Source organism: Gobio gobio (assembly GCF_949357685.1).
Source record: "Gobio gobio genome assembly, chromosome: 22".
Classification (NCBI taxonomy): Eukaryota; Metazoa; Chordata; class Actinopteri; order Cypriniformes; family Gobionidae; genus Gobio; species Gobio gobio.
The window spans coordinates 5850535-5878209 of NC_137118.1; the positions used below are offsets into that span (position 1 = coordinate 5850535).

Below are 27675 nucleotides of genomic sequence, written 5' to 3' on the forward strand. Positions count from 1 at the left end.
TGTTAAATGTTTTTCATACTTATGTTTTATTTTGGGAGGTGAGGATCATTAACAGCATATACAATATATGTTTTTGAACACATTATTTTATTATTTACCACCTGTTCTTAATAATCAAGACATTCTATTCATAAATAATAGTTTTGTTATTGTTTCAAGAATACCATGATGGCATAAGGGACATATATTATCCAAGAAAAACTTGTTATTGTTTAACATTTACATTATTAACGTTTTGTGATAACTATAGGCTATGTCCCTAGCAGGGTGGAACACCTTCACGGCCAGTGTCTGAACAATGAATCTACTCATAATTATTCTTTTTTTAGTCCCTGAGCTTGACCAATATGTATTCCTACTAGTTAAACATGTCACTATTTTGGTAGAATGCTAAAAACATGAAAATCATGTACTTTTTCCCCAACATTTATGAAGCCAAAATGTTACCAGGAATGACCCAGCTAACAAATATGTAGCCTAGCCGAGAGACTTTTATTTTGACACGGCTCGTTGACCCGGTGTTGATTCTGCGCACATGAGGATATTACACAAAAACGTGCGAACTGCGAAAGCTGCTGGAAACTTCTAGCAGAACGACACTCATTAATAACCACTTCTACCAGCAAACCAGGCAGTTTAAATACTTTCACCCTACAGTACCTGACAAGATGTCAGTTATCGAGGAGGAGCGCGTCCGCGGAGGCGTTTTTAAGGACATTAATGCAGATGATGAAGATCATCAACCTACAGTGATTGAGAGTTTGTGCATGAACTGTTATAAAAATGTACATAAGCAACTTTTTATTATTAGTAGTATTAGGTAATGCATATATCAAGTATTACCTTTTTATATTAATACATTACTTGATTCCAATTGTATGACCTGTCCAGGGAAGCACACGTCTTCTGATTACTAAGATCCCTTTCTTCAAAGAAATCATCATCAGCTCCTTCACATGTCCACACTGCAACTGGACCAACACCGAGATCCAGTCCGCGGGCCGCATCCAAGAGCAGGGCATCCAGTACAGCTTACAGGTCAAGACCAAACAGGTACAGACTGTTCGCTTTGGCCATAAACTGTTGTATAGATATTATTATTGATTAGTGATGTGCACTTCGCGGTTATATCGGGCGGGTCAAGTAATAAACAGGCTAAACTTGCGAGTGAATGAGAGAGAAATCATTAATGTGTTGATTTTAATAAAGACACTGAACTCTCTTTTCACGGTAACGTAAAAACTCAACGAAAGTGCGTCACGCACTCACGCTTTTAGTTTTCAACAACAACGTGTATCTCTTCAGGGGGAACCAATCAAAGAAAACATGCCTAGAGCACCTCCTAGTGGTCATTATAGGTTTTATTTCTTTGTTTTATATGAGATATCACCCCCTGTGGTGAAAATCAATGTTTTGAATGTTGTTTATATGTTTGTGTGGTGTTTTTAATATGCTTTCAGACAAACCATGTGCAAATTTATAAGTCAACACCATTGCTAATTATTTTCTCTTTAAAACTGCAGTGAACCAAAAACACAGTTTGAAATCGCTGGTGTTTCTTACGTCACACACTACCTTGTAACCTCCGTCCGCATTTACAGTTATAATTGTGCTTTTATAAACTATTCCAACTCAAACGTTCTGTGAAAACATTTTTAGATGATAACTGAAAGAGTTGTGTTGTGGGACCGGGGTGTGGGAACGTGGTGTTGTTCGTTTATTGCCTTCCTTCAGCTTTTTCCTTCTGGAAACTGCATTTAGGCTTCAAAATTCATGAAAGTTGTGTTCATGGTGGTGAGTATTTGAATGAATCGTGTAAGGTAATTTACTAAGGTTTGCGCTCGTCAATTTACTGGTGTTTGCAGCGTTATTTACTGCCCCAAAAAAAGCACGTCTAGACACTAACTGGTAGATTACGCTGGTCATTATGGAAATTATCCGGCGGCATTCTTTAATTTGTGCGTTGTCAGTAGATCATGTGCAGAACCTTCCACTCCCATCTTTTGGAATTGCGCTTTCATGCTAATTTGGTAATTCTGGCCCATAGTTTCAAATGGTACTTGCTGTGGGAATGGTGGGAATAGTCAAGCTCCAACTCTCTGGACGTCCAATGGGGTGGAGGGATAGAGTTGTTAGTAGCTCCACCCATTAGGCCCAAATTACATTGGCTACTCCTCGCTGGAGGTCTAGCGAGGAGGAGCTAGACGTACGTACACCTTCTGCATAGCTTGGCGACCACTGGTTTAGGCTATTAAAGAAATGTAATTTCACCAAAGAAGAATTTTTGCTTTAAAGGGTTAGTTCACCCAAAAATGAAAATTCTGTCATTAATTACTTGCCCTCATGTCGTTCGACACCCGTAACACCTCCGTTCATCTTCGGAACAGAAATTAAGATATTTTAGTTGAAATCTGATGGCTCTGAAAGGCCTCCATTGGCACAATGGCACGGTTCACTCTCAAGACCCTTAAAGGGTACTAAAGACATCGTAACAAAGTCCATCCATGGTTCTACAATAACTTTATGAATCGGCGAGAATAGTTTTTGTGCGCAAAAAAACCCTAAATAACGACTTCCATAGTGATGACGATTTCAAAACACGGAATCATGAAGCTTCGCAGCGTTATGAATCAGTGAGCCAATTCATGATTAGGATTGCGTGTCAAACTGCCAAACTTCTGAAATTTGGCGATTCAAACTGCTGAATCGACTCACTGATTCATAACGCTTCGAAGCTTCATGATGCCTTGTTTTGAAATCGTCATCACTATGTAAGTCGTTATTTAGGGTTTCTTTGCGCACAAAAACTATTATCGCTGATTCATAAAGTTATTTTAGAACCACTGTAGTGAGATGGACTTTGTAACGATGTCTTTAGTACCTTTTAAGGGTCTTGAGAGTGAACCGTTCATTGTGCCAATGGAGGCCTTTCAGAGCCATCAGATATCAACTAAAATATCTTCATTTCTGTTCCAAAGATGAACGGAGGTCTTACGGGTGTTGAACGACATGAGGGTAAGTAATTAATGACAGAATTTTCATTTTTGGGTGAACTAACCCTTTAAATAAATGTTCATTACCAAGAGTTTGAATAATTGTGATGTGATGTTCGTGTGCAGATCTCTAAATCAGAAAATCATAGCTGTGGGTGGGTGGCATCTCGTGTAGTCGCATTTGAAGTTTCTCTCCAGAATCAGTAAGCAGTTTTTCCTCTTGTGCAGGACATGAATCGAGAGGTCGTGAAGACTGACAGCGCATCCACCAGAATACCACAACTTGATTTTGAAATTCCTCCTTTCACGCAGAAGGGCTGTAAGTTGTGTATTTACATTTTGACCTCTGTCTGTTGTTTAGATTAAAATGCTATTACAGCCTGTGTAAATTATAATATAATAAATAATGTTTGTATGGTTATCAATAATGACTTTGTCTTCCTTCTGATGGGTTAGGCTTGTCAACAATCGAGGGCCTTCTGGACAGAGCAGTGGCGGGTTTAGAACAAGACCAATCCGTTAGAAAGGTGCGTGTTTTATCTGTGCACCTCAGATTAAAACATGTTTTTTAATAGCCTTGTTTATTCTATGTTTCATCAGGTGTGCAGTATGTATGCAAAGCGTTCTGCTTTATATAGAGAATATTTGTCTATATATAATTATAAATCGTTTTGTTTATGTTCCTCTCCACATTGCAGGCAACAGATCCAGTTGTTGCTGAAAAAATAGAAGAATTCATCCAGAGGCTGAAAAAACTTAAAGAAGTTGAAGAGGAGTTCACATTAGTAAGTTTTGCTGATGGCAAACTGAACTATGCGATTGACACACAACCCTGGAGCACAAAACCAGTCATAAGTCACATGGGTATATTTGTATAATAGCCAACAATGCATTATATGGGTCAAAATTATCCATTTTTCTTTTATACCAAAAAACATTAGAATATTAAGTAAAGATCATGTTCCATGAAGATATTCTGGAAATTTCCTACCATAAATATATACAAAATGTATAAAAATTAGTAATATGCGTTGCTAAGGACTTCATTTGGACAACTTTAAAGGTGATTTTTCTCAATATTTAGATTTTTCTGCATTTTCAAATAGTTGTATCTCAACCAAACATTGTCCTTACAAACCATACTTCAATGGAAAGATTATTTATTCAGCTTTCAGATGATGTATAAATATATATATATATATATATATATATATTTTTTTTTTTAAAACCCTTATGACTGGTTGAGAGTCCCAGGGTCACAAATATTCAACCGTATTATTATCATGAACTAATGAATGCCGCATTTGTCTTCTGTCTGCAGGTTATTGAAGATCCATCAGGGAATAGTTTTATTGAGAACCCGTTTGCGCCTCAGAAAGACACGGCTCTCTCTGTCACGTATTATAACAGGACTGCTGAACACAACGCTGCGCTAGGAATAGAGGTGAGAAACATCTGTTCTGCTGGGAGTGCAGAACGGCTCAATCTCAGTTTCTTCAACTTCTACCATCTCTTTTTCAGGTAGAGGAAAAACAAGAAGACGAAAAGGCAGGCGATGATATAGACACAATGAGGAATGAGGTATTAGTGTTCAACACTAACTGTCCAGAATGCAACGCCCCGGCCAATACAAACATGAAGCTTGTCCGTATCCTTTAAAGTACGCTAGCAAACGACATGCATTTTGAATCTTTGTGTTTTAAATTGCTAACCAAATAACAGAGATTGTAGATTTCAGCATTTATTTATTTTTAAAAAACCTAAAAAAATTAATTTATTTTAATGCAGAGAAAAGTGTTGTTCAATAAATGATGGTACCAAATAAGGGTGGGTGATATGACCAAAAAGTCACAATAATAATGTATATCATCACAATATAGTTATGTTTGCTTTATATAAGCAATAATTGATAGCATTGTAGCTTCATAATTATTGTCACCGTTTTCAATATCACAAAAATAAATTCTAGCCTAAGTAAAAAAAAAACACTCAAGCTGACTGAAGACAAGTAAAATCATTTTAAAAGAAAGAACAAAGAAGCGATCTGGTTTTTTTTTGCTTCCACACTTTCCACAAATGTGGTTTAAAATCAGATACATATCTGATATCTGGACATCTGACCTATGTCTAAACGCATATAGCCGATTCCCCTTTGAATTCCAAAAGGCCACAATAAGGCCACAAAGACAGCTTTTTAATGGATTAGTTCACTTCAAAATGAAAATTTCCTGATATTTGACTTGCCCCCGTGCCATCCAAGATGTTCATGTCTTTCTTTCTTCAGTGGAAAAGAAATTAATTTTTTTGAGGAAAACATTTCAGGATTTTTCTCCATATAATGGGCTTCAATGGCAACCAAAATGTTGACGGTCCAAATCAATGCAGTTTCAAAGGGCTCTGCACAATCCCATCTGAGGAATAGGGTCTTATCTAGCGAAACATAAATAAAAATAAAAATGTATATACTTTTTAACCTAAATTGCTCATCTTGCGGTGCTCTGTGGAGTGCCACGGATTGCGTAATCACATCAGAAAGGTCATGCTAGACATAGGCAGAAGTACCGCCCCCATGTTTACAAAGCGCTCGTGCGAAGACTAATACAAACATCCTTTAGCAAAAAAGGTAAAACAACGATGTTGGACGATTTTGAAGTTTGAGATGAAGTTTGTTTTGTAAAGGGCGTTAGTATTATTCTTCTAACACATCAACTTTGAGGACAAAATGTTAACTTGCTGCTAGGGATTAAACGGTATGGAAATTTCACATCACGATTATAGTGACCCAAATTATCACGGTTATCAATATTATCACGGTTTTGTTCAAACGAGATGAAAGTGTTTAAAAAGAACAGATGCACACACTTTAAACATTTCAACAAGTTTTATATTTTAAATAACTAAAGCAGCTCTATGCAATTTTTTTAAGCTAGATTCTGTGGGATTTCCTTCCTTATAATGGCCGTCGTCAATAGCAACGCATAACGCATAAATAATAATAATTTGTCGTAAATATAATCTCTATTATCTCTGTAAATATATTCTCAAGCAATATTCTCATCAGTGTTCAGCTATGACACATTTAAATCTAGCATGTTTTGTGTAAGAGCCCAAACAGTATCCTAGTGAAATAATGCATATCCATATTTCCATATGATTTGACAGTTTATTTTATTAAATATCAAAATGTGTGCATCATACCTGACACCTAGTTGAACACTTTACAGTCAGTTTTATGACTGTCATTCTCTTCAAATGCTATTGAAGTTTCAAACGTGTAACGTTACCAATGTTGTATGTAACTTTAGTGACGGTCCCTAAATTTGCCAGCGTTATGCCAGTCATATCATATGTGCTGCGGTTCTGCTGTGTTTTTTTAAGCCATTTTTTTCGCTGCTGAAATAGAACAAAAACAGTCAACCATGGTATGATGAATGAATCTCTTGCGTACAGGGCACGTTTATCTCTGCTTTGAGTGTATATTTCAGCGTGAGAGCGGCGCGCGCTCTGAACAAAACTCCGGCTAATCTGAACGCCTCTGATTATGAGACATTGCATTTATAAACTCAATGCGCAACGCGATTATAACAGACGGCTTTTGAGAAGACTATAATAAGTTCAACAGCCAGAGTGGCTATAGTGTGCAGCCGAAATAACGTTAACTTGCACCCGCAAATGGTGGTTGTTAATGTCAAGCCCTGATTATTATCCCTTAAATGTCACCCTAGCCTTGTCTGAATTTGTTTGTTCGCTTCACGTTATTATTTCCCAGACGTAGTTTTGGTATTCAGGTCAAAGTCCACTTGCCTTGCGTTCGTAGTTTTGAAGTGTTCCCCCTATTACAGCGACTTTCTTCTGGCATGTTCTACAGACAGGGTGACCATCTTCGATTAAGTTTCCCTCAGGACTTTTGTAAAAGCCAAAATATGACCACTCAGATTTGGTCCTTTTAGTCCTTGCCTTCTGCCATTTCTCGTTTCATTAAAAAAACAGCAGTGTGTGCAACAGACTTACGCTGACTGGACAAGATTTACCGCAAGTTTTCACAATCGTGATAATCACATGCGGTTTTAATGATAATTACATTTTATACGATATTACTAACCGTCACTAAATTTTATCGTGAAACCGGTAATCGTTTCATCCCTACTTGCTGCCTAATATATCCCACCCACTAACAGGTGCTGTGATGAAGAGATAATCAGTGTTATTCACTTTGCCAAAATCGTAATATGCCTGATCGTGTACGTCACTGGTAGTTCTTATTGTGCTGGGTTAGACCCTACTCTGAAGTAGGAGCTAAGTTATTTCCCCCAAAAGGAGTTCCTAGAACTAAAATCGTTCCTAGTTCCTGCGGTGCGAACACACCAAAGCGGGTACTTCCACCATTAGTTCTAGGAACTATGAAAAGGTTCCTCTGGTGCGAAAGCCCCTTTTATTTCACCATAGATAAAATAACAAATTAAAAATGTGTTCTTTCCCGGTCTATATCCATTCAGTCAAACATTCATTACAGTTTTTAACTTAGCCATGCTGTCAAATAATCATAGCCACCCATTGTGAATTACAAAATGATTTTATTATGGCCATTCAAAACCTAAGGGCCAACCATGTCACATAGTAAAGGGATCACCAACAAAATCATTTTGGGTGGGGATTAATGTAAATGGATATCGGATACCAGTCGTGTAAACGGGCGGAAAAAAAAATTGGATATGGCCAAAAGATCAGGGGTCACAAAACATTTTATCTTAGCACAAAGAGTTCTCCTAAATAGCAGTAAAAGTTCTTAGCTAAGAGTTTTCTCTTAACCTATTCACAAAGCTGCTGAGAGCAACTCTTACTAAGGAATAGAGAATAGTCTTAAGCTAAGAATAAGGGTGGGGTTGACCTCATTGCTATGAATGATGTCATCACACTTACTAACTATAGAGACAGAGCGACACGCCTCATAATCTGAAGGCCACGCCCACCGGGGGGGAAAACAATCAAACCGTCTCCATTGACTTTGTATTGCGGGAGGCTGCCTCCTTGTCATTTCGGACTTATAACAAAAACCTGAACAATGTATAAAAGCTGATATGTGACAAAGTGTACAGCAAACAAGCTAAACAACACCCAGAAGCAAAAACCCAGCAGTTTTTATAAGCTGTTGACCCAAAAAACGAGCGTTTAAGGACAAAAAAGTGGATTCAGGCCATTGAGACAGAGCGCGGCACGTTATATTACACTGAGAACTACACCCACTAGAGGGGAACGTGATCAGTGACAGTAAATATAATATATAAAACTGACATTTGGATATTTGATTTAACAGTGACAAAATGTTTACTGCACACATAGACATATTGAGGCATACTGAGTGTCAGGATCCCAAAATTTACCCATTGTTCCTGCTGAAGCTTCACTTCGTATTGCCTGTATCCACTTTTGTCTCCTTAAACGCTCGTTTTTTTGGGTCGACAGCTTATAAAAACTTATTTCTGTGTTTTTTAGCTTGTTTGCTGTACACCTTGTCACATCTCAGCTTTTAGACATTGTTCTGTTTTTTGTTACAAGTCCGAAATGACAAGGATGCAGCCTCCCGCAATGCAAAGTCAATGGAGAGTGTTGGATTGTTTTCCCCCCTGGTGTGGGCGTGGCCTAAATACGCTCTGTCTCTATGCCCACAGTGATTTGGCTGATGGGGGAGGAGTCTCAGTCAGTGATAGAAATATTGTAGAACGTATCATGTTGCCATATTAAAATAAAGATTTTTAAAAGTAGGCTAAGTGTCACTAATTAAACAAGTATATGTTCAGCTAATTATCAGCCTCTGGAGAGAGATTGCATAATTCAAATGACAAATTATGTTTTATAAACAAAGTTCGGGAGGAGCACTACCTAATCAGCTCGGGAGACGTACAGTACACACAGCCGAATCACAGTTACCTCCACAGTTTTCTGCATCCCTCCGCCACCCCAACTCCTCACTCTCGGCCCAGCCGGGGATTCAGGGGAGTAGGCCTACTCTGGGTTTGGGCTCGGAGATCTCGATCCTCTCAGACAACATGGCAAATAGGCTTATTTTACTCTTTTACTCTATCCAGTCATTTGTAAATGGGAACTCGTGAAACAACTGCCACAGGTAATCGGACAGTATTTTTTTTAATTAAATAAATACTATTTAATAAGAGAAAGGGGAGAAAGGGGCGCAACAGTCATTAGGCTTGTTTGTGATTTGGTCTTGGTGACTTAGGAGTCCTCTTGACTACTCCTAGCGTTTCACTGATTTGGGAGCTAGTTTTAGCGCTAAAATGCTTTGTTATAGGACTGACACGCCCATTATTTTTAAGAGTTTCTCCTAAATCTGCAAATTAGGAGCTACTTTTAGCCTTAAGATGTTTTGTGAATACGGCCCCAGATCTGTGCATTAAAGTGTCATGAAACCCCCTGTTTTAGCCTGGTCGTTCACAACTCAGAGTTGCAAAGAGTGTATAAAAAGGTGCGTGTAAAGCTGTGGAACAGTGGGAGTGTAGAGGGGGGACAACAACCAATAAAACACAGACTTACAACAGACACATGAATATTAAAATATGACCATGGAGAGAAAGAAAAAAACAGTTGAGGGCATCGTAATGCAATTGAAAAATCTAACCCTGTATAATATCAAACTGCCTAAAAAAGAGGGAGAAACACTCGAATTTAAGAGCACTACAGTCTCTGAACAGTCAGTTTAAAACAGAAAGAATAAAGGCATAGTTACTTTTTTTGCCCACTCTTTGAATTTTCGGTCTACATCATTGTCTTCGGTGTATCAGAATAATGATTGGATTAAAAGAGCTCAATCTCATGAATAAATGCAGAGGACCGGCCGACGTAGAATCGTGCCCACAGCCAGTCACACACTCCCGAAGGCACGCTTCTGCCTCACATTATGTGACGTTACTTTGACTTTGCACTTCAATTTCCACTTACTGGTCAAATTTAGGAGTTGTTTTCAGCGGTGCAGCCTGTGCACATCTCAAAAAATGTGTTTTGGGCTTTCAGGACCCTTTAAGACTTGCAATGTAAACTCAGCCCAATTCATCTGTTTACGTTGACTTAAAGGGATAGTTCACCCGGAAATGAAAATTAGTCCATGATTTACTCACCCTAAAGTCATCCTAGGTGTGTATGACATTCTTCTTTCAGACAAATAAAATCGGAGTTATATTACAAAAGTCCAGGCTAATCCAAGCATTATAATAGCAGTAATAGTTGTTCTGTTTTTGAAGTCCATAAAAAATGCACCTGTCCGTCAAATAACGTGCTCCACGCGGCTCCGGGGGGGTTAATAAAGGCCTCCTGAAGCGAATCGACGTGTTTGTTTAAGAAAAATATCCATATTTAAAACTTTATTTAAAACTATCCCTTTAAGACATAAATGACTGTTTACTTGCAGAGGTGGTCATTTTGACACATAAGTATGTGTACAGGGAGTGCAGAATTATTAGGCACGTTGATTTTCTGATCATATTTTTTTTCCAGGCACATTTGACCAATTCCAAACCACAGTAATCCTAATAACTACTATTGATTTAGTATTTAATAATGTATAAGTGATATATAATTGTTCATGAAGGCTGGAAATGAAAATCACCTTATATTCAGGTGTGCAGAATTATTAGGCATGTTTTCTTTTACAGATAAATTGAGCCAAAAAAGAGATTAAACTCAGACTGAAAAGTCAAAAAGTATTAAATGCCCATGAGAAGGATGCAATACTAATGCAATACTAGACATTGCAGTTAAGGCATGACCATTGGACAGTGAAATGCTCGTTGGGTCAGCAGGATCTGACAAAAACATGTGGCGGAGAAAAGACACCTGTTAACTGCAAAAGAATGAAGAATTAAGGTGAAGAATTAAGGGTGAAACCATCAGGAAGCCTTTAGTCTCCAGCGCCACCATTTTCCAAAGCTGCAACCTACCTGGAGTCTTCAGAAGTGAAGGTGTCAGGATCTCAGAGACTTCAGTTAGGTAAAGAATCCTAAAAAATGACCCCCACTAGATAAGAATCACAAGCTGAAGTGTTGTAAAATACATGAAGAAGGTTTTTTTATAGGCTTTATGGACAGATAGGTTGAGAGTGACTCTTGAAGGACCAGCACCACATCCTCTAGTACCACTGTTTGAAGAATTCATCTTCCAGAATCTGGCAGTACGTTTTGGGAGTTCATTTTTAGTCCATCTCTGCAAAACGGACTTCAGGATGGACTAAAATGAACTCCCAAAACGTACTGCCAGATTCTGGAAGATGAATTGGTTTGGAATTGGTCAAATGTGCCTGGAAAAAAAATATGATCAGAAAATCAACGTGCCTAATAATTCTGCACTCCCTGTATGTACCGTTTAAGCTCATTTAGGCGTCAAAAAGAACTCAGTACTTGCACTGTGTGTGTGTGTTACAGACAGCGCCGAGAAACAGTCTCTCTCAAGTGCATATATTGCGAATTGTTGTCTTTCTCTGCTTACTGCACTTCAACGGTTTAAAATCATTTAAACCACAATACTTAACACATTCAAAAGCACAACAACGTCAAATGAGCATAACCTTGATAGAAACGAAATCTCTACAGGTTGACAACTTTCTACCGGTATATCGCCCACCGTTAGTACCATGGGAGCCCTTGGGGATTTTAATTTCAAGTTGTGGCTAAAATTAGCAGCACTAAGTTTCGCAAACATTTTATTGTAATATTATTTTGTGAAAATGGCATTATATGGCGCATGGAGTTATGGTACATGAAGTCTAACAGTTGTGGGTCATAATTTAAAGAAAGCAGTTTATTGGTCTCTTTAACCCAATTGCAGAAATTCCACACTTTAAAGAGGTCATTATAATGGCCACTAATTGCGACAGCTGTGGACATCGCACCAATGAGGTTTGAATAATAAAGCATACATTTTTTGTTTGTTTAGTTTTTGCTGATGTGTTTTGCTCTGGAATTAATCATTGACATCATTAAATAGGTGAAATCAGGAGGAGCCACAGAAGAGCTGGGAACCAGAATAACTCTTCACTTAACCGACCCTTCAGATATGTCCAGAGACCTGCTGAAGGTGGGTTTGACTCCATATGACACTCTGTGAGCATGCTTTACCGTTTCATCATTCATGTGTCTGTGTGACAGTCCGAGACGTGTAGCGTGTTGATCCCCGAGCTGGAGTTTGATTTGGGGATGGCGGCTCTCGGAGGGAAGTTCACTACGCTGGAAGGACTCCTCAAGGACATCAAAGAACTGGTAGGAATCAAAGCCCAGCTAACAGCTTTGGCTATCATCAACAAACAGCCTCTCTTATGCTTATTTTATGCTTTTATGCTTATTTTAGATTGTTTCAAAAAACCCCTTCATGTGTGGAGACAGCTTTACAGCGGATAGAGCAGAGAAACTGCAGCTTTTTGGACAAAAGCTTGACAAGGTTTGAATGATGTTACTACGTTAACTTCACTGTTAAATGCTATGGCAATATTCTCAATATAGGGGTCTAAAAAGGAACTTATTTATAATTTTGGAAAATAATTAAGTATAGGCTTATTAAATATATACTTTTTGTCTAAATATATAGAGAATTTTTTATTTATTTAAAATAAGTTTGCTTTTATTGTATTTATCAAGAATTGTCAATAAATTAATGTGTTGTGTTTACAAAATGTTTCTTAGATAATGGCGGGGGAAATGGATGTGCATATAATCCTGGACGATCCGACAGGCAATAGTTATCTTCAGGTGAGGCCAGTTTTTTGTTTTGTTTTGGAGGTTTACATGCATCAAAGGTCAAAAAACACTTTAATTTTCCTCATAATATACATCGCACATCACCACATTTTTCAATGAATCTCAAACGACCCAATGGATGAATCAATCTCTCTAAATCCCTCCTTTCTGCAAGCTACTCTGCTCTGATTGGCCAATTGGCCCAGTCTGTTGTGATTTGGTCTACCGTATACAGTGCATGTTTCGGAAGCTAAACGTCCATTAACATAACTGAACTTCAGCTCCAGAGGCTTCCTAAAACTCAGTGATAGTACACACTGTAAAGACAGTAACGATGACGTCGATTTTACCACATCAATCCGAGCGCGAGTCCGATGATGAAACATTGAAAGAACTAGTTATTCAACCCCAACCTCCATCACAAGGACGACTTGAGCAGGAGTTTCTCAGTGATACGCTACTCATTTTGAGGTTTGTTATGAGATGTTGCAGCTGTAATTCCTCACCATCAGCATTAACAATTGTACGTCCATCAACAAACACGTGTGTGTATTTCTGATTTATTGCAGTGCACATGTGGGAACTGTATCAATAACAGCGCATACGTTAGCCATAGCATTTTAAAGTATGTAAAACAAATCTTGCTCCATCCTTTATCTTTACTCAAAGTAGTAAGAGCGACAGATGATCTGCATTAATACACACAGTTTTAGCTAACAGTGGCCCACAGCTGATGAGCAGAAGTATTTCAGTAAGACAGTCATAACGCGAGTTAGCTAGAAACTTACACAATATAAAACACAAAACTATGTATTTTGAACACCCGGTAGAAAATATATAATCAATTATTATTAATACTAGGGATGCAACAATACAAATAGTCCATGGTTCAATACATACCTCGGTTTTTAACCACTGTGTTCGGTTCGGTTCTGATGGCTTGTCACATCAGCTTTTTGCTATTCTATTCTTAGGCGGCAGGAACAGCAAGAGGTTAAGGAGAAAAAAGTATATATTTTTTATTACAATACTCTTACTTTATTTTACTTAAAATAATTGAAAAACCTTACTTAAACTTAAAACTTTACTTAAAGAAAAAAACCCTTGTACACATTCCTAGTGTATTGTATAATATAAAATAAATGTATGTAAAGATTTACACTGGCAGCTCAGAGCTGTACAGCAGTATTTAAGTATGACATTTAATGAATAAATGTAAAAAATAAAACGCTACATAAACTTCACTATAAGATATACATTGATTCTTATTAAAGCTACTGTATTAAAGTTCTTCAGTCAAGAGCAATGAGTGATTTTCTCTTTGTCTTTTGTTGTTGTATTAACATTAAAGGGATAGTTCACTCAAAAATGAAAATTGTCATCGAGAAATGAATACAGGTTTGGAACAATATTAGAGTGAGTAAATAATGACATCATTTTATAGGTGAACTGTCCCTTTAAGGACAGCATGTTCACTAGGCTGCCTGCTGTCAATTTAAGACCTGCGTGCATCTAATATACAGACACACGCCGATTTTACTTTCACTTTAGACATAACCGACTGTTTTTGTTAACCTTGTGTGTATTAGCGCAGTAAGACGACTACTTAGTCCAGTAATCACATGTTTGACAGGCTTTTAGTGCGCGCGTTCAGAGAAGCGCATGTTAAAACAGTGCATATGCACGCGAATGAAGGCTTTAAAACGCATGCAAATAATGAACTTTCGTGATTGTGAATAACTATAGTGTTCCGTGAGTATAACTCTACCACTAATGTGTGATGTGAATGTATGTCGCGTTGTTCAGTATTGGGATGGAGACAAATTATAGAATTTGTAGAAAAATAATTAATTAAATGCAAAACCGAAAACCGCAATTCACAAGCGCGTATTGAACCGTGAATGCCGTACCGAACGGTTCACTATTACATTGAGAATTGTGGCATCCTTAATTCATACGTACAGGTTGTGATTCTGAGGAGCAGCTGGTCTAAATAAACTGGTACTGATCCAGTATTGTATTCTTGTAGGGCTGCACAATATATCGAAATATCACAAATGTTCATATCGCAACGGCACGCAATATCTGAATGGTTTTAATAGGCTGCTTCAACATAGTGAAAAGTGTACATTTTAGGTCGACGCATACAGCAGAGAATAAACTGGGCACACGACTGTTACTAAAAGTTACTAAACGCAATAACTTGCGAAAAACAACTCCTTGTCTGACACACACCAAAACGTGCGTACAAGCCGCCTCTCTGAAAGCGTGTGATCCCTTCAGTTCTGTTTTGTGCCTTGTTACACACTCAAACTATCAAATACACATAGTTATGTCAAAATTGGTTGTCTTAACGAGTATTCATTTAAGCACAGTCGGTTATGCTTTAAGTGAACGATATCAGTTGGGGAAAGAAACCGAATGCGTGTCAATAGGATCCGTGCATTAGGTCTTAAAGTGACAGCCTGCTAATACAGAATAATTCAGCTGTATAGCCATTCTGGAAAAAACGCTGATGTCATCAGTTCATTTAAATCATCATACAGTGACAGTGTGGGCTTTAGATCAATAATTAGATCAGTAATTTAGTTTAAATGGTTAATTTAGTTTATTAATTCGATTTTTCGATGTTTAGTTGAAAAATTTAGTGTCTCCAACTGAGCACGCCAAGCTAGAGGCAACGAGTAGAAAACCTGCCGCTGTCTGTCAAACAACAGAAGAAAAAGAGAATCACTGTGCTCTTAACTGAATAACCTTTGTAGCTCATTATGTATCAGTGTATATTTAATTCATGTGAAGACTACTGTTTAATAACAAAGAAAAATAAAGTCCACCCCTAGTTCAGGTGTCTTTGTTTCCTGGATGTTCTTGATGTTAAAGGACAACTTTGGTGAAAAATTAACCTAGGGGTAATTAACACATGGTTACCGAGTAAATCGTTCTCTGGGATGCGTTTTCATGAAAATTGAATGTAAAGAGTTTTATCTCTAAAAACAGATTAGCTTATAACGCTAGTCTATGGGGCGTAGAATAAGTCAAATTAAATCGCTAGTTAATACCACTAACAACATAGCCTCACACTAACACGGTAGCATAATGAGGGTCCCTACATGCAAACCGAAGCATTGAGAACTTTGTAAGTGTACAAACAGTTTAACAAGAAGATGCTTTATAAAGACAGTACATTAGGCGTATACAGACAGGAGCCATCTTGAAAACAGTCTCGACAAGTCGAGCCACGAACGCTGTGCTAAGTGAGCTGGTCGATAGGAATTAAGCTCAGTTTAGCACAGTTTTCGTGGCTCGACTTGTTTTCCAAGATGGCTCCTTGCGATTTAATTTTACTTATTCTGTGCTCCATATACTAGCGTTATAAGAGAATCTGTTTTTAGAGATAAAACTCTTTACATTCGATTTTCATGAAAACGCATCCCAGAGAACGATCTACTCGGTAACCATGTGTTAATTACCCCTAGGTTCATTTTTTACCGGAGTTGTCCTTTAAGTTTTAGGTTGATATATCTATATATTACCAAGTCAAGCAAAGAGTTATGCTGCGTTCACACCAAACGCGATTAGAGCGTCTGGCGCGAGTGATTTCAATGTTAAGTCAATGGAAAGGCGCGTCTAGAGGTCCCGCGGCGCGGAAGGTGCGTTTCACGCGACGCGAATCCGCCTCATTCGCGCGTCCAGTTCGCGCGAATTGGACGCGAATTAAGCGTCTTGCGCGTTACTCGCGAATGGTGCTTTTGTGCATTCACGCGTTTGAAGCGAATTCACGTCTGACGCCCGAGTTGAAAATTTTTAACTTTGGCGTCAATTCGCGTCGCGTTAACCAATCAGGAGCCTGTTCGCTGCGGTCACGTGGTAAAGTGACGTGATGAGAAACCCTGCATAATTAAAAAATACAACTATTGTGTCACAAAATGTCAGATGAGAATGTAGTTGTTTAAAGCTCAAATCTGTGGTTTATTTATAAAGAGAGCCCCTATTTAATATAAAATAATCTTGTGTTTTTGGAGTTGTGAGATCCAGGCGATCACCGGGCACTCACCGCTCAATCACCGCTCATAACCCCAGCGAGGGCAGCCTTTCCTCGGCCAGTCCTTCTAACGTTTGCCACTGGCTCTGTCCTGTAGTGGTTCGTCTTGTGTGGATCTAACGGGCGATCTTTGGTGTCATGAATCTATAATTTGTTGTCTGCCAAATCATTTTGACTGAGGGCAAAGAGAAGTTTCATAACTTTATATTTTAAGGATATTTAAATATACATGCAGTGAAGATAATGTAGGAGTTGCCTGGACCACATTTGTGTGGCTATTAATGCTTAATATATATTTTTAATGAAAATGAAAAGAGGCAGAGTGGTGTTTTATGACATATTTCTCCTGGAGCGCCTTGAACGCGCATCAATTTCGCTTCCAGCGCTCGATTTCTACGCGCGTCCAAGTTGCTGTGGACGTGCGAATGCATTCAAAATGTTTGCGCGTGAAACTAGACGCGGTAGAAGCGATTTTGACGCTCTATTTTTGGTGTGAGCATTAGGTAGCATTAGTAGCATTAGGTATTTAAATATTGGCATTACATGTTTTGTTTGTTTACATTGATGTTAAAATTATATTGTCAGATTTGATTTGACATACATTTTTGCTAAAACACATAAATTATATCATTCTCAGTTTGTAAATCTTTTTTTTTTTTATAGATTTTACACACACACTTAAAGCAATATCGTATCGCATATCGAATTATTTAACAAGGTATTGCATATCGCATTTTTCTTCAATATTGCACATCCCTATATTCTAGTGACCGTAATGCAGTGGGATTCAAAATACAAACCACTCCTATAGGTGTTCAGAGTCCATTCTTTCTTTTGGGAGACGATAACTTTATTTTTTGTGCACTTTCGATTTCACAACTTTGCAGAACGTTTACATTCACAAAGTGATATTACACACTGCATGAAAGGGAATACTCGAAAAACCATAATAGTGGCACTCTAAGATTTAATATCTTCAAATGTCTGATTTAAAATATTTGGATGAATGTATCTTGTTGTTTGTGTGAAGGCTAATAACCGGACTCCTTTTTGCAGAATGTTTATGCCCCAGATCCAGATCCAGAACTGAAGATTGAAAAGTACACCAGGACCTTTGAGCAGAACGAAGACTTGGGGCTCAATGACATGAAAACCGAAGGGTACGCAGAGAAATAGGCTTTAAGTCAGAGAAACATGGAGATGATATGTTATTATATGCCAAATTCTGTTGAAATCATTATATAACATTATTTAATTAACTTTTACATTTATTGTGATATCATGTAATTAGCACTTCTGAAAACCATGTCTTTAAAAGCATCGTTATAATTTGAGGTTTAGGCTCGAATAAATGCAAGGTTGTGAATGTTCCTTGCTGCCTATAAATAATTTTTAAGTTATGGTTATGTTGGCTATGAAACACTTGTGTTAATTAGCAATGTAACAACAAAATTGTTACAAAGTTTTTGAAGTACTTAAAACTAGACGCTTAATAAAGTAGTCTACGCACACTACAGATGTGAATTCTGTGGACGCATTTTTTTTTCCATTAAAATGGACTCACTCATAAAGGCTGTAATATAAAACGGGTTGTTTGTACAATAAATGAGTTTCAAATATGTAATGTGGTGTTGATCTATTTACGCTTATCTTTGCAAAGTTCATTAAGAAATCTATTTAACAATGGCTTCAGCATAGCATTGAAACATATGCTTTAGCTAATAGATTTTGTGACTGTATTGGCTGAGGCATTCTGTTTGTGTTTACATTTAATTTGAATCTTTAGTGTATAGACCCTTTTCACATTTCCGGCTTTCTCAGGGCGGAAGTCGTCATAGTTGGGTTAATTATTAGTTGTGAATGAGAATACATACATTTTTTTTGTTGTTGTGTGTGCCCATTTGCTCACATAGCAAAAGAAAAACGCCACAATAGTGATTTCACAACTTTCAAAAAGAGGGAAAAAATTGTGATATTGATAACGGCAGTCAAAAGAGAAATGTTAATTTTACCGTCACTCCCATAGACGCTGTATTATAAACACCCTGACAGCAGCGGTAACTTGCTTTTTGTAATTTGATGCAAAAGTAATAAAATACAAAGTATTAGTGTTAAAAAATACAAAAAAACGTTGCAGAAAACCATTAAAACGCGTCATCACAGTCTGTGAAAAGGGTCTATTGTGTTATATACTTGTGTTTGAGATAAACTGATAATTAGTTTGACCAATGTTTACATTGACATTTGCACTTTTCTAATTAGTCGTAGTTGCTACTGATAAACATAGCAGTTTTTGAGTCTCTTAGGAATAGCACCCACAAAAGCCATTACATCACGGTCCTTTTAACATGAAACGACAGTGTTTTCAAGTTAAGAAGCATTATGCATTCTCAAGACTGCCCAAAATGTGTAAATTAGCATAAATATAATGGTATGAATAATTATACAGTGCATCCGGAAAGTATTCACGCCGATTCGCTTTTTCCACATTTTATGTTACAGCCTTATTCCAAAATGGATTAAATTAATTTTCCTCAATTCTACAAACAATACTCCATGATGACAACGTGAAAGAAGTTTGTTTGAAATCTTTGCAAATTTCACATTTGAAAAAAAAAATCACATGTACATAAGTATTCACAGCCTTTGCCATGACACTCAAAATTGAGCTCAGGTGCTCCTGTTTCCACTGATCATCCCTGAGATGTTTCTACAACGTGATTGGAGTCCACCTGTGGTAAATTCAGTTGATTGGACATGATTTGGAAAGGCACACACCTGTCTTTATAAGGTCCTACAGTTAACAGTGCATGTCAGAGCACAAACCCAGCCATTAAGTCCAAGGAATTGTCTGTAGACCTCCGAGACGGGATTGTATCGATGCACAGATACAGAAAGATTTCTGCAGCATTGAAGGTCCCAATGAGTGGAAGAAGTTTGGAACCACCAGGACTCTTCCTAGAGCTGGCCGATCGGGGGAGAAGGGCCTTAGTCAGGGAGGTGACCCAGAACCTGATGGTCACTCTGACAGAGCTCCAGCGTTTCTCTGTGGAAAGAGGAGAACCTTCCAGAAGAACAACCATCTCTGCAGCTCCCCACCAATCAGGCCTGTATGTAGAGTGGCCAGACGGCACATGACAGCCCACCTGGAGTTAGCCAAAAGGCAACTGAAGGACTCAGACCACGGGAAACAAAATTCTCTGGTCTGATAAAAAAGAAAGATTGAACTCTTTGGTCTGAATGGCAAGCGTAATGTCTGGAGGAAGCCAGGCCCCGCCCATCACCTGGCCAATACCATCCCTACAGTAAAGCATGGTGGTGGCAGCATCATGCTGTGGGGATGTTTTTCAGCAGCAGGAACTGGGAGACTAGTCAGGATCAAGGGAAAGATGAATGCAGCAATGTAGAGACATCCTTGATGAAAACCTGCTCCAGAGCGCTCTGGGCCTCAGACTGGGGGAAAGGTTCTTCTTCCCACAGGACAACGAACCCAAGCACAAAGCCAAGATAACAAATGAGTGGCTACGGGACAACTCTGGGAATGTCCTTGAGTGGCCCAGACTTGAACCCGATTGAACATCTCTGGAGAGATCTGAAAATGGCTGAAACTGCCAAAAGTGAGCCAAGCTTGTAGCATCAAACTCAAGAGAGGCTGTATTTGGTGCCAAAGGTGCTTCAACAAAGCATTGAGCAAAGGCTGTGAATACTTGTTTTTTATTTTTAATAAATTTGCAAAGATTTCAAACAAACTTTTCACGTTGTCATTATGGGGTATTGTTTGTAGAGTTTAGGAAAATAACCATTTTAATCAATTTTGGAATAAGACTAACAAAATGTGGAAAAAGTGAAGCGACTTTCCCGATGCACTGTATACTATGGGTTATTTGTAGTCAAATTATTTTCTTTATTTATGCACAATTATATTGTAAATGTAAGTTTGAGTAAATGTCTTTGTTGCTTGATTTTATTATTATTAAAGCACAATGAGAAGTTGTTGACCAAGTAAATTATGATTGTCAATATTGTGACATGAAATGTCAACATGGTGGTGCACATGAGACCTGCTCCATGTACATTGCTTTTTCTCTCTATATCTTCAGCTCATATTTACATAATTGATCTTGTTTTAATGATGTGCTGTCAATTTTTAATGTAAAAAAAAAAACAAACAATACAAGTGCTCCCTTTACACTAGCGTACTATTAGAGCTTCTCTTTTAGACTATTGAAGTCATGCAGCACAATGCGGCTTCGAGAAAAACAATGAATCACGGGGTCTTTGTGCCTTCCACCGGCACTTAACATTTATTGAAACAACATAACCACCGAACAGCAGATAAAGGACATGACTTGCATGTAATTTAAAGCAGTGACAAATAAAAATGTAACCAACATTGGTCCATATACAATAAACTACTAATGTTCGTCCACCCCACAAAATGGAGTTTTCAGCCAGGATAGTCCACCGTGATGGCAGGTAAAATGTCCCATGGCCATTTATAGCCAGTGGTGGTGTAGATCTTGTGAGGGAGTGCGTCTGTCCAAAAGAGCAATCATTCATTAGAAAAGAAGAAGAAAATCAAAGTTTACAAGATGCAGCTGTCGTCTTCGTTAAAACAAACACAATATAACGCGAAGGAAACATAACATTGCTTGGACTCAAACTAGAGGAGCTGCGTTTGTGTCATTGTCCGTGGTCGCGAAGACCCGTTACTTGCTCTTGGCAGGCTTCTCGGTTTTCTTGGGAAGCAGCACCGCCTGGATGTTTGGAAGCACTCCGCCCTGCGCGATGGTAACACCGCCTAAAAGCTTGTTGAGCTCTTCGTCGTTGCGGACAGCCAGCTGCAGGTGACGCGGGATGATTCTTGTTTTCTTGTTGTCTCGGGCTGCGTTTCCGGCCAGCTCGAGGATCTCAGCCGTTAGGTATTCCAGGACAGCGGCCAAATACACGGGGGCTCCTGCGCCTACGCGCTCGGCGTAATTTCCCTTGCGTAATAATCTGTGTACACGTCCGACTGGAAACTGAAGCCCAGCTCTGGATGAACGAGACTTGGCCTTTGCGCGGGCCTTTCCGCCGGTTTTACCTCTTCCAGACATGTTTTGACAACAAAGGAACCGACCGTTTCGCTAGCAACGTCCTGCTCGGTGTTGGTAGTCAAATGCGCTTTCGCGTATGATGTAAGCAGGGATTGGTATATATACCAGGACGTGTGCTCTGATTGGATGGATTCACTTTACAGCGAACAGCCAATCGCCGCTCGGAACGTCCATGACCATAGAAAGCCGTCCTATCGAAACCGAGACTTTGCTCACTCGAATTTGCATACCGACTCTATAAATAAGGGGCAGAAATGTGCGCAGCTCGTTCGCACACCATAACGGTTACTGTGGCAGTTGAGCGTTTGTGAAAAACCGGTACAATGCCTGAACCTGCGAAGTCAGCGCCCGCTCCCAAAAAGGGGTCTAAAAAAGCTGTCACCAAGACCCAGAAGAAGGGGGATAAGAAAAGGCGTAAGACCAGGAAAGAGAGTTACGCCATTTACGTGTACAAAGTACTGAAACAAGTCCACCCGGACACCGGCATCTCCTCAAAAGCTATGGGCATAATGAACTCGTTTGTAAACGACATCTTCGAGCGCATCGCCGGAGAAGCCTCGCGCCTGGCGCATTACAACAAGCGCTCCACTATCACATCCCGGGAGATCCAGACGGCCGTGCGCCTGCTCCTGCCGGGAGAGCTGGCCAAACACGCCGTGTCCGAGGGCACAAAAGCCGTGACCAAATACACCAGCTCCAAGTGAACAAACAAGATGGACTGGACTCTATCCTTAAGGATGGAAGACGAAACCCATCCTCTGTTGTTTGATGTCCGCATGAGGGACCTCTGGTACATCTTGAGCGAAACGCGGCTCTGGAAGAACACACACACACACACACACACACACACACACACACACACACACACACACACACACACACACACACACACACACACACACACACAGTGCTTTCCATCTGTAACACCTGAGGTTGTTCATATTTGATCGTGTTTGCACGTGTGAACGCTTGTACTATTATGGCATATGGTCGTCATTTGTTAACTCGTGTGGCTGTAAACTCAAGTTACCGGAGGGAAAACACTGTGGTTTTGGTTTTTATTGATTTCTTGTATGACAAGAATTTGCTGTACTGTCTTATGCCTGAATGTTTCTTCATAATTACCCTGCCATTTACCACAAAGAAATAAATATATTGGTTAATGGTAACTACAATCAGATCTTTCCTGAGTTTTCCTGCCAATTAATATGTAGCTTATTACTATGGACTTGGACGCAATAGCCAAGGCTATACATGTAAATATAGCGTTTTAAAATAAGAATCTACGAAAGTTTACACTAATAGACGCTTGTCTTGCGAACAGGAGGAGGAGGTAACCATAGCAACAGTGAGGCAGATGCTGGAGCATTGGTGAAAACAAGCACTGTCATTTATTTAGTACTCAATGGCATTTATTACTTAATTATAGATTTACTCATCACACGTTTCAAGATTTTTGTTTAGAGGGAACCAAAACCCTTCGATTGGCCCCGAAAATGACTGACTTTTATGAATGTTTGAATATAGAATTATGAAATTACAATGATTAGGGCTATTTAAATTAAAATCGATTAAATTATTTAGCAATTATATAATTAGTATTTATGAAATAAATGTAATGTTCAGACCACATCCACAATTTTTCCTAACCAGCCATTGCGTGTTAGATTATGGATGGCACTTCCAATTTTTGGGGAAGTTCCAGTCAAAAGGCTAAAATATATTGGGGAATATAGGCCTATTATAAAATAACCGGGTTATTCATGGTCTCTGCTTTTACTTGTTTTAAATGTCCTTTTAATGTTTGATGGTTGAAGGGTGATACCAATGTCATCTCATTAGGTTTTGAAAATGCTTATTGTTTATAGACCCAGCCAATATTTCCATGTGGGTTTTGATGGGCTGTCACTTGGGCCCTCCAAATGGGGCCCTATCTATGTTAGCCCATAGGGGCACATGATAGTGGGCTCTAATGGGGCCCATTTAGATGTTCATTATATGTGCTCACTTGGGTCCCAAATGGGTGCTAATAAGGATGCCAAAGTGGGCTACACACAAAAACCCTATGGGGTGATCACACTAGGCCCACAAATGGCCCCATTATTATTATTATTATTATTTTTGTGGGACCACACATCACAGTGGATGAAAATTGGGCCTTATTAATTTATTTATTTTAAAGATTCCAGTGGGTCAAATAGTTCACTCTTGAGTCTGCCATCAGGCCTACTGAATTATTATCTGAAATATAAATATCTTACCAGGGTGACTGTTTTTTCTTTCTTTATTCAAATGAGAAGGCGGGATTCGGAAAGGCACACACCAATTATTTTGGCTTGTGGGGAAGGGGATGCAAGTGCTTTTGTATTGTAAATACAAAGAAATGAGTCAAGGATCAAGTAGCCTATTGCTATTATTTATTAAATTATTACATAATCATAAAACAAATTAACTTAAATTATACTATGAGGCTGTTGAGTGCTTGAATCTGATTGTTTGACGAACGTTTTATTTTATTATTTTCAGGGAAACGCACGGGTAAAGTAGTTCCAGCAGCTCTTGACCGCATTACAGTTCCAAATCACTCCGCCAAATGATTTCAGTAATACAGCAAAAGAACCAAAACCCACAACAACACTGACCAAGCAAATAAATAGTAAACAATGGGAAAACAAAACAAATTATTTCCATGTTTTTTTTTATTGACACGTTTAATTAGGCTATGGAAAGCGCTGCGCATAGCCTACTCTTTCCTTCTCTCTCTCTCTCTCTCTCTCTCTCTCTCTCTCTCTCTCTCTCTCTCTCTCTCTCTCTCTCTCTCTCTCTCTCTCTTTCTCTCGCTCTCGCTCTCTCTCTCTCTCTCTCTCTCTCTCTCTCTCCCACTCAAACACACATACACTGTGGACACACAGTCAGAAACATGTTGTCAGCGTGGCTCTGATGATTTTATCAGTAAAATAGTTTAGCAACATGACATTTCTCACTATGATAATGTCTCTGTTTACAGTTTTGTATTAGTAGGCGCTGCTGCAGAACACTGTTGAGGGAGATGCACAGACTGAGGTAATTCACACAAGAGCGTTGGACAAAACCTGACAAATGTCTTGAAATAAATCATCCGAACAATGTTTTGAAGTGTGGTAACCGTAGAAGCGGAATAATTGACTTCGGACCATTTAATTATTGAAAAATAAGGAACACCCAAGATGGTAAATGGTAAATGGACTGCATTTATATAGCGCTTTCAACAGACCCATGGCCATCCAAAGGCAGCACTTTACATATTGCCTCACATTCACACATTCACACACTGACGGCGGTGTCAGCCATGCAAGGCGCCATCCAGCTCGTCGGGAGCAGCTGGGGTTAGGTGTCTTGCTCATGGACACTTGTTCAGGTGGAACCGGGGATTGAACCACCAACCTTCCGGTTTGTAGACAACATGAACCACTGAGCCACTGCCGCCCTAATGAACAATCTGTCTGTCTGTCCGTCGGTCCATCATCTCTCTGTGTATTTCTATCTGTCTGTATATATCTATCTGTCCATCCGCCATATTTTTATAATAATTCAACGGCCTGTCGTCAATTATTCCTTACATGTACAATTTGTTACCATTATTGGCTGTTACCCATAATGGTATAAACCAGGGGTGGGGATCGTTGATCCTGGAGGGCCACTCTCTTGCAGAGTTTAGCTCCAACCCTAATCAAACACACCTGAAGCTAATCAATGTCTACAGGATTACTAAAGGTACAGGCAGGTGAGAGCATAGATATCCATAATAAAGGCTAGATGTCTCGTCCGCTCTGCTGGCCAATGGAGGTCGGCGTCCGCACCTGGCGGCCATCTTGTCACAGGCAGCTCGCTCACTCGTAACATTGTTTTCATGGGTGCTTGCACTTCTTAAATAACCATAACTTGCTGAATTTTCGACCGATTTTCAAACTGTTTGGTTTGTTATAAACGTCAGAGATGTAGTTATGACACTGCATACTTATGAAAAATTATTCATAATTTGTTCAAGCATCCATAATTATAGCCACGTTAATAACGTTTGTAAGAAACCAAATCTTTTGTAAATCCGTCAAGATTTCAGTGAGATAAGAGTATTTGTGTTCATGCAGATCACTGGCTGTGACAAGATGGCCGCCGGTGATGACGTTAGAGACTCCGCCGTAAGACATTTAGCCTTTATTATGGATATCTATGGGTGAGAGCACCCTAAACCCTCACGGTCTTCCTCTGAGTCCGCACTTTCACGACGTAATGCCGCTTTGACTGCCGGGAAGAAGTCCACTGCGTAACTCGGCAGAAGTGCGCATCGAGGGCGCATATCAACCTGGATTTAACGTAGGGTGACCATATTTTGATTACCAAAAACCAGGACACTCGGCCCGGCAATGAGATACTCAAATGATACTCGAAGTTTACTCAAAGATCCCTTATTCATTTCAATACATTTAAAGTATCCCCCTTCTGTATGGATAGAAAATTGTTATATTAGGGCCAGGACAGGACTTGAAAACAGGACATGTCCTGGGAAAACAGGACGTTTGGTCACCCTACTTAACGTATACACGCATGCAGTGGCCATTGTAAGTCCACAAGACCGAAAGTGCACATGAAGTGTGCCATTTGGGACAGGGCCAAACTCTGCAAGAGAGCGGCCCTCCAGAATCAATGTTCCCCACCCCTGGTATAAACCAAAGTAGGCCTAATTATAAATGTACCCCAAATGTGGCCCATGTGGGACCCTCAAATTAACAATATTGGCAACCTAACTGGAGCCCACAATTCAGCCCATTAAAGTGCCCACTTTAATGCCCGGACAATGCCCATATAACCCAGATGAAACCTATGTAGGGCCCACATGGACATGTTGGCAAGGGAGCAAACCTTTCTCTAATTGTTTACAGTTTAACGGAAGTTATTCCCATAAACCACGCAAAGCATCATGGGGCATTGGAAAAAGATGGATAGTCACCTTTGATATCAGGCTGTGCCGAATTCTGACCCCTGCCAGATTATTACCGCCCCATTATAGGAAGGTTTAGGATTAGGATTTGGCACAACAAAGTCCTGTTTTAGTATTTTAGTATTCTTTACAAACAGGTTGGTGGCCACACAGAGCCTCTTCAGAGCAGCTTTAAAAGAAGCCTTAAAAGTACTAATGAGGTAATCTCGCGTTACAGTGAAATCAGGGTATTTGTACACCATACCGTACGATTTGTTCCCTGTGATATCATCCAGCTTGTGTTACTGGGACACATAATGGATGGAGATGATTTGATCATGACACCCCTGCAGGCAAAGAGAGAATACTGAGAAGAATCCACATGATCATGTTTTGACATTTGGCCTTGAATAAATGTGTGTGGCACACATCAAGTAACCAAATAAGTACTTGAGGAATATAATTACCTATAGTTATTAGGATATCATTTTCCTGAGCATCAGTCAATTGGTACCATATAAAAAATAAATGTGCATTGTCCATTTTAACCATTTATATTTATTCATTTAGCAGACGCTTTTATCCAAAGCGACTTTCAACTGTGGAATACAGGAAGCGATCTGTCATGAAGAGGCGAAAAAGTTTTGGGCATTACCCAGAGCAGCACAAGCTAGATTATGGAGGAAATAGAGGACTTTTTTCTTTTCTTTTTTTGTAACCAGGGGTCTTTGAAGCTTCTGCAGGTATATAAAGCGTCTTGGGTATATTATGGGTCCATAGGTTGGCCGGTCCAGAAGATTAAAAAACGAAAGCATGTGACCGAGGAACCAGATAGCCAGACTGACAGTGT

General features: G+C 39.2%; 3 protein-coding genes across 3 annotated transcripts; 2 read left to right on the forward strand and 1 right to left on the reverse strand.

Moving 5' to 3' along the window:
- Positions 1 to 520: 520 nt before the first annotated feature.
- On the forward strand, positions 521 to 20765 carry zpr1 (ZPR1 zinc finger). Its single transcript, XM_079804844.1, has 13 exons — positions 521 to 785; positions 892 to 1053; positions 3222 to 3312; positions 3450 to 3520; positions 3692 to 3778; positions 4315 to 4437; positions 4515 to 4641; positions 11826 to 11896; positions 11985 to 12074; positions 12146 to 12256; positions 12345 to 12434; positions 12677 to 12742; positions 17829 to 20765. The coding sequence occupies exons 1-13, from the start codon at positions 669 to 671 to the stop codon at positions 17946 to 17948; spliced, it is 1326 nt and encodes a 441-aa protein (XP_079660970.1). The 5' UTR covers positions 521 to 668; the 3' UTR covers positions 17949 to 20765.
- Positions 20766 to 21481: 716 nt separating this feature from the next.
- h2ax1 (H2A.X variant histone family member 1) lies at positions 21482 to 21868 on the reverse strand (the record flags this gene model as incomplete). The annotated part of the gene is made up of 1 exon (XM_079804868.1): positions 21482 to 21868. One exon carries the CDS (start codon positions 21866 to 21868, stop codon positions 21482 to 21484), a length of 387 nt encoding a protein of 128 aa, XP_079660994.1.
- A 61-nt stretch (positions 21869 to 21929) lies between these two features.
- On the forward strand, positions 21930 to 23043 carry hist2h2l (histone 2, H2, like). The gene has a single exon (XM_079804869.1). It carries the CDS (start codon positions 22192 to 22194, stop codon positions 22570 to 22572), a length of 381 nt encoding a protein of 126 aa, XP_079660995.1. The 5' UTR covers positions 21930 to 22191; the 3' UTR covers positions 22573 to 23043.
- Positions 23044 to 27675: the final 4632 nt, after the last annotated feature.

Coding starts and splice junctions, on each gene's coding strand:
- zpr1 (XM_079804844.1), top strand. CDS start 669: ATGTCAGTTATCGAGGAGGAGCGCGTCCGCGGAGGCGTTTTTAAGGAC. Junction 3,779..4,314: donor TTGAAGAGGAGTTCACATTA/GTAAGTTTTGCT, acceptor TTCTGTCTGCAG/GTTATTGAAGATCCATCAGG. Junction 12,743..17,828: donor CAGGCAATAGTTATCTTCAG/GTGAGGCCAGTT, acceptor TCCTTTTTGCAG/AATGTTTATGCCCCAGATCC.
- hist2h2l (XM_079804869.1), top strand. CDS start 22,192: ATGCCTGAACCTGCGAAGTCAGCGCCCGCTCCCAAAAAGGGGTCTAAA.